Source organism: Amblyomma americanum, chromosome 1 (genome assembly GCF_052857255.1).
Source record: "Amblyomma americanum isolate KBUSLIRL-KWMA chromosome 1, ASM5285725v1, whole genome shotgun sequence".
NCBI lineage: Eukaryota > Metazoa > Arthropoda > Arachnida > Ixodida > Ixodidae > Amblyomma > Amblyomma americanum.
In genome coordinates, this window is record NC_135497.1 from 214,268,858 (window position 1) to 214,283,551 (window position 14,694).

Here is a 14,694-nt window from a genome sequence, read left to right on the forward strand (position 1 = left end):
CATGGCAATTCTTGCAAGAATTAGTAACATTACTAAAAGCAACATTTTCAAATACAAAACTACAGCAAAATACGCATTTATCGCCAAGATTATTGGATTTTAAAACCTTCCTGGCAGTTAATTAACTTCAATAAGGTTAAAAAAAAGCTGAAACGCAAACTTCATTACAAGTAAAAGCCTATAATGTTGGGCACTTACGTGCATAAAATACCAGGAAACTGAAAAAGTAAATAAAACACCCAAATAACAAAACATTTCAATGAATAACTCCCCTCTCAGCAAACAAGATGACATGCATTTTTAACTATAATAATAAAAATGATACAATAATAATTATTATTGAGGAATAGACTCCGAGGATCACCTTAGCAAACTTGAAGAAAGGCCGTGGGTCTTTGCGGAAGTAGTGAATGTCGAACATAGCCTGTGGGTCTGGCAGCGCAGGGAAGTCCTTGCTCAAGCGAGCATAGATCCCATTTCGCGAGCGAAAATCAGGAATCCCACAGGAGACAGAAACCTGTTCACAAACCACACACACAAATTAATTAATCTTACTTTTGTACAAACCAAGGCCCATTTACTAACTTCTATCCCTCAAAAAACTTGTACCACTCTCCAAGTGGTTGAAGCAATGAAAGCAGCAGTAGCAGAAGCACACCAAACTCAAAAGTAAGATTATATGCACAGTAAAAGCTCATTATTTAAACTCGAAGAGACTGGAAAAAATGTCTTAATTATCAAATGAACCCAAAAACGCTGTCAAGAACTGCTTGCATCATGGTAAATTTATTTATTTGGTGAAATACCAGGCAATGGTTACCTGATTTTGAAATGGGAACGGCACGGCAATGACCATTTTTCACGTTTCCATTAACGCTTTCATACTATCGGGAGCATAGAATAAAACTGCTTCAATCGTAAAATCATAAAAGCCGCCTGCATACTACATGTTGTGACTCGGTGGCGCTCCACCGCTACCTCGTCACATCCGTCGTAAGTGGCATCATTGCGTATGTGGAGGCTTCACTGCACAAACAGTGAATTGCACAAGAGGAGCACGCAGTTTCGGCCTGCTGGAGAAGGGAACCATGCGAACGTAAGCGAAGGAAATGGCTTAGTAGCAATGAAGTAGTGAACGAAAAAAAAAAGGGGGAAAGAAAACACCAGCGATGCGGCAATCAGCATCTGAAATTGTGCTCAGCTGGGTTGGGTTGGCTGGCTGATGCTGGCTGGTCAAGCCACCATCGCTGCAGGCTAGCGCGGTCAGAGTCTTCTTGGAGTGGGGGTCATTAGTTAATTCATCATCGCGCCTGCTCTCGCACAAACACCAGAAGTGTGCGAGCTACTCTGCAGCATTTCAACGATTTCTTGTTGCACTAGTCATACTTGGACGCGGCCTCCTTCAGGAGCCCATTCGAATTAACCAGTGCGAAAACCACAGTGTTCGTATTAGTGAGTGTCCAAAAACCCCATAGATTTACATGGGCGATGGCCACAACCGAGCCAGCAGTTCGAATAATCCGGATTTCTGAATTAATGGGGGCAAATTAATGAGCTATTACTGTAAAAATATTATCAAACTGTATAAATGTATAAACTGTATTTGCTGTATAAAGATTAACAAGAAAATTACCATGACTCTAATTAAATATGGTTCAGCTGTGAAGACATTCCAGTTGCCTCCAGTGATTGTCCAACAACTGGTGCACCTGTACTACCCTATAAACGCATGTAAGGGCCGCACCCGTCTATGGGCCACACCCTGTTTTCCAGAAGGAAACATCAGCAAAAAATAACATCGGTGTAAAGGCTGCACACAAATTTTCCACGTGACCCATGGGGGAATAGCCTTCGAAATGCACGCGCCCACCGTGGCCACCGCGATTAGCTCCGGCTGCAAGCAACTGCGCGCTTGATCGCGGAGGTGACGTATGTGCACAGGAGTTTCCAGGTGCCGCCCATGGATGGCACCAGAGGCTGCGGAGCATGATGCTCATCGTCAACTTTTTCCTCCGCCGCGAGCTCCCACTATCCATATCGGCATCAGTATCACCAGCTCCAGTGTTTTGTGGCTATCAAAGGCACGAGAGTTGTGGTTCATCAAAGTTGTGGCTTCCGCGTGCTGCCACCGAGCGTTACAGTTTTAGTAGTTTTAGCACGATGGGCAAGCACCTTAATTGCTACATGGCTGGGAGTTTGCTGTCGAACACGGCAAGCGCGCCTCGGGAAGGAAATTCGACATGGCCGAGAAGTGCATCTGACGATGGTGCAACCAAAAGGATGCACTGAGGAACACAAGCTGCTAAAAGCGCGCTTTCCGAGGCAAGCCGTGCAAGTTTCCCGAACTGGAAGAAGAGCTGCTCTGCTATGTGATGGAAGCACGGAACTACGGCTACGCATTGACAGCGGACGTGCTGCACGACTTCTTATGGGATGAGCGTGCACCAGAGCACAGCACCATCATGAAGTCGGAATACACCGCGAGTGGCAGTTGAACGTAGAATAAATGCTGCTGACTTCCTGATTGGCGTGTTTCTACTCAAAACAAAAAAGTTTTTTTTTTGCAAATCGTGTGTATGGGCCGCACCCCGAAAATTGGCCCTCAGATCTGGGAAAAAAAGTGCGGCCTTTACACGATGATATATCACCCTTCAGCTGGAGGTATATCGCATACAGCAAGAAATAGAGCTGCTGAACTGAGTGTATGCCAGTACCAATGTGTGGCTTACTGTCTTTAACAGCTGGCTCAGCAGCACTTTGTGTTGCAGCTCAGTGTCATATCCATTTCTGCTGCTTCCTCCATTTGGGTGCTTCAAGGGACAAATCTCCAGAGAGATCTAAGATAGAACATGGGCACACATCTATACCTGGGCTATAAATAATCTTAAAAATTTAACGAGAAGGGACGATGAAGCTTGGTAGGCAAAGACCAGTGACATGCCAGTCAGCATCCAAAACAACATACAACTGTGCTTGAAGGCTGGAATATTCAGGACAAAGTCTTTTGCTCATGGTTAGCATATCCCAAAGGCCGCTATACATTAAAGGGGCCATGACATGGTCGTTCTTCATATTGCAGTTTTGTGCTTCACTAACTAATAGAAGAGCTTATGATTCAGTTTCCGAAATTTGGCGGCCCTGGACACGCTCTATATTCCAAAGAATGCGATCTCTTGTCCCCTGTACTTCCGCGGGCGATCGAAGTAGCAGTCGCCCCCCATATATGAGTGACTGGTGCCACAAAAGCGTTAATAATAGTAACGCAGTTATTCTTCGGTATAGGTATAGGGTCCGGTTACACTAGGCCGATGGGACGGCGATCGGTTGGATGGTCAGTATGCAAATGCCATCGCTGACGCACTGGTCTGTCAAGCTAGACCGACGACGACGCCAGCGCAACCAACGACCCCGCATCGCAGTAGTGTAAAGAGGGAACTTAGTGGGAATTGGCAGAGTGTGGTGAGAGACTAGTTGGTATGACAATCTATAAACTTAAGACCTTTAAAACTTATTGGTCTTGATAATGCTAGCCACGGCGACATACGCGATGTGCGCACACCAGCGAAGATGTGCTTTCATTCAGTGCCTGCGAACAGAACCTATCGGCGAGGCAACTGAGCGACACGGGCAGAAAATGCCGCACGATGGTGCCGCTCGTCGTTCGCCGCTGTTGCCTGGGCTTGTGCGGCCAAGCGAAAGCTTCGCGCCCGGCAAATAGACGGCCCGAGAAACTGCGCCTGTGTACCTTATCCTTATCGAAAAAAGCGAAACGAGCGGCTGCATTTCATATCTTCACACTGTCTTACTAATCAGTGGGGAACTCTTTCCAGATGCCTGAATTTCGGCCGAAGGTGGACCGCCGGCCCCTTTCGTGACGAGGCCTAGCGAGTATGCAGGATTCGTGCGTGCAATTTCGGCGGTTTCGGAGAGCGAATTCGCACGTTGTAGCGCCTGAAAATAGCTGTACAGCGCAGTTTTGGCCACAGTGCCCTCGAAGCGACGACTGCCTACATCGCGGGGCACGAGTACAATAAGGGGAAGTGCCGATATGTGACCCTGTCTGCACAGTATGTGCTGAAGGTAGCCGGCAGCAGCCGTCGGCGTCGACTGTGGTCAACAAATGTGGTTGTTTTCATTAATTCAAGAAATGTCCGGACGTATTTTCAGCTAGAGCGCTTTAAAATCAAATACTGATAACATAAGAGGAAGCAGATACAATTAGCGGGAAGCGCTGATCCTACACGAAGCGTTTCCCAAGCAGGCGATATAGCATCAGTGGCGCTTATTGCAGTGTTACCATAGTGTGTAAATGAGGAAAACTAAAACTTGTGAGAAATACTACGTATTATTTAAGATAAGGAGAGCCCACCTTGCGTTTTATGCCAAGCAAACGAGCAGTACTGTTTGCGCACAGCTATGTAAACAACCCCAGCGCGGGGCTGCAATTGTCGTGATCGTCGCATTCCTAGGCCACAATGCACACACACAGTAAAAGCTAAATGATGTACTATTATTTTCAAGCACTCATTTAGACGGCGACGACTATTCATCGGTGCGGGCAGTGAAAGCATTAGAGTCGCGTAGGGTTTTGCAAGCAGCTTGGTTCCTGCAAAAGGGTTCTACGAGCCGAAGGGAACGTATGTATGCCTTACAAATGCACACATGCAGCGGGGAAGTCATTCGGCACTTTGCTCTGCTCCTTTCGTGCCTCAAGGTTACTCTAGTGCCACCTTGTGATAATTTGACTTTAATTATCGAGCCAATGAATAGCGGATAAGAAATTGGTAGCCAGCTACAAAACGCCGCGGCTTTCACGGCGCACATCGGCGAAGGCATGCACGGCACGTGCCGCTTTTCACATATGGGAGCACTTGACTGCTCAAAAGAAACGACACTCATAACATAAAAATAACATGTTTATGAGCGTAAATAATAAAGCACGGATCCACCGATTTCTGTTTCCTCAACAATCAGAAAAGGGGTGCCACGAGCAAGTACGCTTTTTTAAGGATCACTTAGGTTGCATACTAAGCTGACGGCATCCGAAAAGAAAACACTGAAAATGCATTTTATTTCGAAAAGCTAAAAAAAAAAACTTTTCAAGCGACCGTCGTCTGCGTTGTCATGCAAGCACCTCAACAGCGCGCAGCAGACGACGCAGGGCGGGAATGCCCCTCTGACATCAGCGATCAGAGGTTGCCAGACCAGCAAGCAGTTTGCAGAAGAAACGGAAAAAATTGATTTTAAAAATAATTACCCCAGAGAATCAACTGAAACTTGGGGGAATTTTAATTTAACAGGTTGAGAATTAAATGCGATAAGCAGGGTATGCGTGAAAATAGGCTGTCATGGCCCCTTTAACACAGAATTTTCTTCTCCACCTCTCTCTCCAATTTATGATCACGCCAATGTCACTACCTTACGCATTATTGTGCATGCACCAAAAAAATTAATCTGTGCAAAATGCACACTGCACTCAACAACAAAGAATCAGCTACTTACACCAGCGCCAGTAAGCACAAGAACCCGCTGGCAGGTACGAAGCAGGCTGACTACATCATCTAAGGTGTTGACGTGTGCCAGCTTGGTGCGCCGAGGGGGCTCCTCCTCACTCAGCATGCTGATGAGCACCTTCCACAGGGTTAGCCGGTCAAGACTGGAGGGGATGACAGCTCCATCTGGCAGGAGACGCTCCAAAAGAGAACGGGGGTCTGCTCCCAAGCTCATCTGACGCTGCACCCAACCCATGGGCCCTGCACCCACACCACAGTCACAAGCACCGTTATTGCATAGCTTGATGTCAAGAGAAACCAATGGCACTCACTCTAACAAATTCCCTGCAGCAGAATTTCTTTCAAACTTTCGGCAAAGTTACACAACATATAACATAAATGCACAAGGACTAGTTGGACATAAAATTAAATCACATATTTGGAATCATCATGCAAAAATACATGTTCCCTGAAGATTTCATAATTGTGACTTCATTAATAAAAATTTATTTCTAAGTCCCTCTTCCCCCTTAAGATAGTCCTGAAAGACCCCGACAATTTGTTCGTCTCATCCTAAGTGCCCCCCAAAAAGGCTATGTGAGCATGCAAGATGTGCCCATATATAAGAACAGTAAACAAAATTATCTTGCAGTGATAAGACGATTTAAGGAGAGCATTTGTTACACCATGCATGAAATGAGCTCAAAGTGAGGGCATGAAACAAGCTCGCATCATCCCATTTCAAATGGCATTTGTCCATTTTTCTTTTCCCGCTCTCTCCTCTTTCCCTAGCTAGCCAGCTTGGGTAAAAAAATGATCTCGTAGGCCGGATGATAGTATGGTATGATACGTGGGTTTTAATGTCCCAGAGCTGCACAAGGGCTACGAGAGACGTACAGTAGACTCCCATTAAGACAAAGTCGGTTGAGACGAATCCTCGGATAAGATGAACAAGTGAGACCATTTGGTTGGTTTCCCACTGAACTGAATGTTAAAAAAAAAAAAGAAATCCGTTTAAGATGAACTGTTTCGTGTGTCCTTCGGTTAAGACGAACTTCTACAGCAACTGAGAATCACAGTGACCACGTGTAATGGCACTCATGGGTGTCCGCGCAGCCCTAAGGAAAGAAAATAATTATACAAAATGCTCCTATATAAGAAAGCGAATCCCCTACAAGATGGCTTCCTTGCACCTTCATTCAAAGCTGCGGTAAAGCCGTCTTGCGAGCGCTCTTTGAGAGTTCTTTTGGGGAAAGCTCTCTTGCCGGTGCAGAAAAGGCAGAGCACCATCATGCTAATGCTGGTGAAAATCTCAGCATCACACCGCACGTCACGGGCGAAGTACTAGCACTTTATAGAATGGTGAAAATACACCACGAGCATGTCTGCGTCCCGAGGGCTCAACTCCATAAAAAGGAAAGATTTCCATTGGCATGGACGATTAAACGTCTCTCACAAGCAAAGACAGACAAAAACGGGCCTTGATGGAGATCCATACAGTGGCGGTACCTTGTGCATGCAGTACAATTTTCAGAAGGCGAAAAACCTGGCACCTGCCTCTCACTGCTTTTGAGCCATCAACTAAGTGCAGCAAAACAAGAAGCGCAAGAAAAAAATCATACGCCTTGGGGCCTCTGCTGCTAAAACAGCACTACAGCTGTTCTTGGAATACGGTGCTTCTACATGCTACTCGCTCCGACTGGTAATGAAGCTGTCTGATCATTCAAGGATGCAGTTTCTTGTCTCCTAAATGTTTTGTCTCTGCTCAATTGTAAGAAGTACTGTTCAAATTCATCTGGAAGTGAAGCCACGCCTAAAAAGAAAAAGAAAGGGAGGGGGGAAGGGGCTAATCCTCACTTCTCATGGATGCATGTACAGCCTGCCAAATCTTTAGCTGGCGTGCGTAACGGCCGGGTTTTCCGTGCTGCTGCAGCTTATGATGCAGCAATCTTGCGAAAATATAAAATCTAAGCACGGGCTCACTAAGCCCGTGCTTAATATTAAATTGAGCTTTCCGCAAGTTAGCTTTGTCGCAAAGCGCAGGAGTGCAGAAAAAGCGGCCGTCGCGCATGCTAGCTAAAGATTTGGCCAGCTGTACAGCACAAGAGTACATGTAGTGTGCTAGAGAGAGGACTTGCCTTCACTGGTAGGCTTCCACTCAGCACCGGCCAGGTCTGAGAGGTCCGAGAGGCCAGACAGCTGACTGATGGTAGAAGCCACCTCATCTGCATCATCGTCACAGATGTCATCTTTGGGAGCCACATCAACAGCACCTAGGGCTCCGAGAAAGAGGTGGCCTGAGCTGTCCACTTCACGTGCAACACCTGCTGCAAGATCACCATGAGAGAAACCACACCAAAATGCATGAGCCAGCTATAAAAAAAAAAGCAGGGCTGTCACTTCAAAACAAAACAGCGGCATGACAAGTGTTGGATACTACTTGAAAAACCATTCACTAGGCGGATAATGTGCGCTGCTGCCAATTAAACAAACTACACATTACAAGATGCTACTGACGTCATATATATGGCACAAGGTTATTAAACGCACACCAAAACTATTGTTAGTGACCACCGTTCAATTCAGCCTGAAACAGAAATTTAGCCCACCTTAGAAAATTCTCCGAGGTGGACTACATTTCAATCCAGGTCGTAGATACTAATTAAATTACACCAAAGTGCAACCATATGGCCATAAAAGAATGCTACATAGCAGTCAAAATCTTCCTAGTTAAAAAAAGTTCCGTCCTGGTCCGGGGCTTGAACCAGGCACCACTGCCTGTCAGCAGTAGTCACTCTACAAAGCCGAACTGATCACTTGATTAACACCGTTATATGGTATATGTTATACTTATAGCTCACAAGTTACAAGAACAAACGGAACACACAAAATAAATATTGCATAAAATTGCATCATATGAAAGAAAGGTGTTAAAAGGGTAAATACAAAGTTATTGTGTTACTAAATAGCCGTTTTTTGTCATCAGTTACGATTCTACTTAGCAGGAGTATAAGGCTTCTGTGTGATTCAACCCACAGCAGCATTAGTGAAGATCTGGAATATGGCATGGGGAGAAGTTCATCTAACCATGCATCACCAAGCACCCTGTCAGGTTCCACATCACCATTTTATTACAGGCACCAAGATATAATTTTTGTGCTGATGAAAATGTCAAAGCTGCTCATCAATGAATACTGGATATCATACTAAATGCCTTTCCACTCAATGTTTGTGATTGAAACTTGCCGGGTGGCATCCCCATACATTGAAGAGACTAATTATATTTTTTACTGGTCTTGAAATTTTGTGCCCGTATCCGTTCAGAAAAGAAGCATCCATTGGTAGTACTGGCACTGGTAGAAAAATGGACCCCAGGAATGCTTTATTAAAATTCGATATCACTACAAATGTTATGTGAATGTATCTGCATGGCAACTAGTACTGCAATTTAACAAAAAAATGCATCGAAAAATTGCCTTTTTAGCCACCACCATGCAACTGGCTCTTAAAAGACCAAAGCGAGACCTGCAGCACATGTGAATTGAAACTCCTTAACCAATAACTATCAGCGTCTCACTGTAAAAAGTATGTACAGTGGACACTTGTCAAATTGCATCTTGATCTGAATATTCATTTTCATTAGAACTGATGCTTTGGCCCTGTAAACATAGACTGTATTAAAAAGCATTCTGTTCATTCAAGCTGCACATAATTTGATGATGATGATGGATATTTATGGCGCAAAGGCATCTGTGGCCGAAGAGCGCCATGGCACAAGATATTTTCTTCCACTCAAGGTGGGGTCAAGGACCCATTTCCCAAGCATTTCGCCCTAACTAAGCTGAGCACTAGACCAGGGGAAAGCTTGTACCCATTGTATCCCCCTAGTAGGTACCCAGCAGCACTTAAGATTTTTAAATACTGCAGCAGATTATGCACATAACCTGACACAATATGGCCAATAACTGCTTCACTAAGCAATACAATAAACCTGCTTCCCCAAAGAAGTGGTCCACAAAAAGCCAGCGGTAAATGGCCACTCTAAGGTATCATTGCAAGGATGCTAATGACATAAAAGTGGGTAATGCAGATGACACACTCCCCAAAAACATTCAAGCATAGGTACTCTTGTGGTCGAAAGGCACCGATATCTTGAATCTTGTCTAAGCTGCAGAGTATAAAGAGGAATGGACTCTCAGATATGATGACATCAACATGGCATCAAGAGCAATTTTAATAAGGGAAGTGAAAGCTATTGTTGAAACTGGCTTACTTCACGATACTGAAAAATTAACTTGTTGAATTTATATCTATAAATTAAATGTGAAGGCAGCAACTGTTCATAACATCACAGTTATAAAAAAGAAAATTGAAGAAAAAAATGCATCAAATTTTTGTAAAGCGCACCACAGTTAAGATTCAGAAGCTAGAAACCTATTTGTTAAATAATTCAAACAACAGGACCGTTACCGAGTTTGTAACGCGAATAATACAATGCGTGGTGGCTTGTGGTCCCAAAGAAATGGAGACACAAAAGAGTTGAGTAGGGTGGATGCCCTAAACCACTACGTCACCTCAACAATGGCCTTGGTGGCGAGAACATCCACCTCACATGCAAAAGGTGCATTTTTACTGGTGTGTGCCCAACAGTGGCCTTGCGATGCCAGTGCCAAAAGCACAAAGCTGAGGAAATAGCTAGGAGCAGCTAAAGCTGTATAAACTCACCGGATACATTTTGGCACAAAAATCCCTTTAATAAGTCTCTACAGATTCCTTGTTCTTTAATATGGTTTCCTAGGAGCAAACTTGATCCTTCATTAACATTCCATGAACCCTTTACCAGCGAAGAAACTTTTTTTATTCAACATGTTTTAATGCATCTTTAGTGAACCAATAATGCATAGCATGCATTTCAGCTAACAGTAGACTATCAAATTGCATGCGTCAGATGTAGTGACAGTTTGATCCCACACTATAATATTTTGGCCTACTGCACTGCTGATATTTTAAAGCATAGTTGAAGAGGCTTCAGTCTCTCATTTTGCACACTGCACTAGCGTCTAACATGCTACTGCAGGAGCTGGAATGCAATATGCATCCCTGGTACCGTGACTACGCAACGGCAAGAATTTTAAGCTCCTAAAGAACCAAAGACCTCTAACTTTAGTTGCATGTTTTCTTCTTTCAAATGATACCATAGACATTAAAATACATGGATCATCACGTGGTATTCGCCTACAGGCAATAAATAATTTATAATTTAATTTCTTCTCAATGCTGTTTGTTTCATCAATGAAGTGATGGCTGTGTCATGCTGGGAGTGTTAAGGTCATGTGACATTTAAAAAAAACTGCAATATAATCGCTGATGCGTAGTTTTAATTTACTACAACGCTTAGGCCAGCCGGCTTCAACAGCTGGAATGACAACAAATGACATATCAGCAGTCATATTGCAGTTTGTTTTTGTGCCTCATGTGACCCAACGCTGCCAACAAGTGAAAGCTATCATTGGGCTGACGAAAAAGAAACTGAAACAGCATCAGGAAGGTATGCAATTATAAATTATTTAGCGGCTATAGGCAAATACAGGTGATGACCCATGTATAGTCATTTAAAAGAAGAAAATATAGAAGTAAAATTATGAGTCTATGGTCCTTTAAACATGTTACCTAAAAGAGAGAAGCTCAGACAACAGTGAGCAATTATTTACAAGGCTAGAAAAGAACCAGCCATGAAAATTAAATTGTAAATTGTAGGCTTTAAGGCCCCGAAGTAACACATGAGAGACGCCGTAGTGGAGGGCTCCAGATTGATGCAAAGCCCCCTTAGGTTCTTTAACATGCACCGAATCACACAGCACACAGGCATTTTTGCATTTTGCCTCTATTGAAATGCAGCCCTCACAGCCGGGGCTCAATTCCTGTGACCCTGGGCTCAGCAGCTGAATGTCATAGTCACTGGGCTACGATGAGCAACCTGTGTTGTCAAGATGTGTGCCGCACATTTTTCCTCCATGTCGTGTCGTGCAATTTAACCCTTTGGCTGGACGTGCAGCCCGCAAGCGCCATTAGTTCCGCCGTCATGCATGCAGTCAATGCTTTGCACGCGTGGCTCCGCAGGCCCACTTCCAAGTGTTCGGTAGGGATATGACTTTTACTGAGGTCTCTGGATTAGTGCATTTTGTAATGTAGCTTACAGAGTAATAAACACTTGCACTCTTACTGGACCTTTCTTCCTTTGGAGCAACAGTGCAGGTGTGTGGTGAATGCTGGTTAAGCCTTCAGCTTGCTATGGGCCAAACTCATGTGGCTGGCAGGCAGTTTGTTTCGTTTTCAGTAAAATAAAAAAGACCAGATGGCTTTGAATTTTTTGCACCTTCCTTCTGCAGCCACAGAAAACTACAACACATGCACCATTAGCTTAAAAAAAACTGAGCAGATGGTTCAAAGCTGCGCAGCTTTTGAATGATGGCATTCTGGGTTGGTTGCAATATGTGTATCACAAAAGACACAAAAAGCTTCTCCAAGCAGCACATCTACCCATGCCTGAAAGCATAATTTGTAGCAAATTATGTGCTTAGAGCTGGGGTGACAAATACCAATAACAGGCCATTTATGGAATAAAAATTTATAATTAATGAAGAATCTAGTGACCTATTGAGCATTCAAATCTTCCTAATAAATATTGTTGTAAGATATGAGAAGCTCGTTAGAATAAGCACATGAAAGAAGACAATGGAAAACCAGGAAAGCACAGGGCAATGTACAACCATGCAGTGTACCATTTTGCAGGCCTGAGTTGCCACATCAACATGGTCCAGTTTAAAAGAACACTGACGCCAACCCCACCCAATTACTGTTCTTAATAAAAATTCATTCCCTGGGTCTTTCTAGGTATGCTACGTTTTGTCCAGTAGCAAAAAAAAACGTACAGCTGAGAAATTTGAATTTGAAAATTTCCTGCCACTCGATTCACTTTCGATGTCCACACCAAGCATGACTGGTTCCCACCATTTTGAAGTGAACGGAGGTGTAGCATAACTTCCGGGACCCATGAGATTATTGTGTCGACGCATGCAGACTACTTATGAAATAGTCTTGTGATAACACCACCTGCATTTCATTTTTGCAAGCTTGTATAAGCTCTGTTTTAGGCAAGAATAATCTCTATCGTTAGAATTCTGCAGCCTATCAATACAGGCCAACTTCAATTTGTCGTGCACAACCCCAAATAGGTGGTATGCACTGAAGCACAGCCACGCCTCAGTGCAGTGGTGTGTCGCTTGGGGTGCAAGTAGCGGACAAACTCGTGCTTCGCAAGCATGTTCAGACTGTTGCTTTGAATCTACATGCATTGGAGATTTGGCCAGTAGTTGCCTGGTGCGATAGCTGCACCCAACTATGACGTAAACGAAACCAGTTCGATTGGGCAGCTGCACTTGTTAGTGCTGCTCGAGCCGGCTAAGAAATGGGTAGAGTGACCAACGGTGGTTTCTGGTAGGGTTCCCCTCGATTTTGGAATGAAAGCTCTAAAAGCGGTCAGCAATAGCAGTGCTTAAGTGAAACCAGAGAGCTGAATGTGGTTCAGGCCCATTCATGGGCAAGAGAATGATGACCTGGCCACTTGACAACTGTGGCACGCCTGCAGTGCTCCTTGCATAACTGTGGACTGCGCATCTGCACAGAACCCTTGATTTCCAAGCTCTATTACATATTTGACCTTGACATAATGCTTCAGATTTTAATCAGAAAGTGACTGCAAACTTTCTGGACAAAGTGCATCCCGAACTATCGCAAGACAGCCACAAAAGTTTGCTTAAAGTTGAATGAAAGGATGTGACCTCGTACTGTCTTGGATCTTGAAATGCATTGTTGGGCATGCGCATTGTTTTTTGGTAAAGTCGTGGTGACCCAGGCGACGTCTTTATCGTAGACGATGTGAAATCTGCGCCTGCATCAATATGATACTGTAAAATAGCGAGCAGGCGCGGCAACCTCGATCCCTACCTTTGCACCGTGCGCTGTACTGTCAGAAGCCGATACAAAAAAATAGACACAACACTGACGAAGCACGGGCTATCATCAGGCAGCTACCAGGTACTCTCGTGTCGAATTTTGTCAGCACGGTGCACAGTCCAAAAGTGAACAACTCTCACACAAGACAGAATCGGCGCCTTTTCTCGGAGTTTTAACCAGTGTGTTCACGCGATGCAGGCACCGTAGCGAGTAACCAGACTACTGATCTCTTCCCGTGAATGTGCCTGAACTACATGCGGCTCTACGGTTTTCACAGAAGTGTTTCTTTGACCAGTATCCAGGCCGAGCTTCAATCCCAGAATCAAGGGGAACCCAACCTGCGACAAATTTTTGTCGCTGCGGCCGTTTCTCGACCGCCTCGAGCAACATTAACATGAGTAGCCCAGTTGAAGTAGCATTCGTTTACAACATAGTTACGTGCGGTTATCATGCCTGCCAACTACCGGCCGAATCTCTCATGCACGTGGATTCCAAGCACCAATCCAGCACGCGATGAAAACGTTTGCGGAGCAGAGTTCGTCTGCTCCATGAACCCCAACCAAGATTGCCTGCAGCACTGCACCGCAGCAACGCGCCCCGGCTGTGAGCCAGTGCATACTAGGTCACAGGATGAAGCCTTGGGACAGCTCAGATTTTTCAAAGAGCCCGTGAAAAGCACACATCCTAGGTTGCTACTGCCTTTTTTCAGGGTTCCAAAAAGCTGGCTTTTCTGGTGGCTAACTGGTGGTCATGCCGCACCTAAAAGATTTCAAGGGTAGCCTACCAGTGAGCCACAATGCACAAAGATTAGGGCGACGAAAATTGCTACCACAGTGATTTTGTTAAAGATGGCTGGCTGTCCCAAAACACTAAATACGTTTTAGGATTAAGCTGATAACTATTATGTAGTGAGGCATGAATTTATGAGCAGCACACAAAGTACAACATTTTGTCTTCAAATCCATGACAAGTCCATTATTACTCATAGTATTAAAAAAAAAAATCTTTGACAGGGTATCACCACAACCCTCACAGAACTGTACAGGTAGCTCCAATTTGAATGAGAATACATTGTCTGCATTGAACCAATGATCACTTCATTAGTGCGAGAGAAAAAACGCACGTTTTTCTTTTGCTCTAAATGTGTTTCTTCTGGACGGACAATGTACATAAAACACCTTCAACT

The 14,694-nt window shown here is 44.4% G+C and overlaps 1 protein-coding gene across 5 annotated transcripts in view; it reads right to left on the bottom strand.

Annotated features, from left to right (window-relative positions):
* The window catches only part of Sirt1 (Sirtuin 1), a 40,693-nt gene that overhangs the window by 20,188 nt on the left and 5,811 nt on the right, over nt 1-14,694 (bottom strand). For 4 of the 5 annotated variants that reach the window (XM_077648447.1, XM_077648448.1, XM_077648445.1 and 1 more), the window contains 3 exons: nt 7,631-7,819; nt 5,503-5,753; nt 365-517 (listed from right to left, as the gene is read on the bottom strand). In XM_077648447.1, coding sequence (XP_077504573.1) covers nt 365-517; nt 5,503-5,753; nt 7,631-7,819 — 593 coding nt within the window. The remainder of the gene's footprint in view (nt 1-364; nt 518-5,502; nt 5,754-7,630; nt 7,820-14,694) is intronic. The other variant, XM_077648446.1, reaches the window with a different exon arrangement.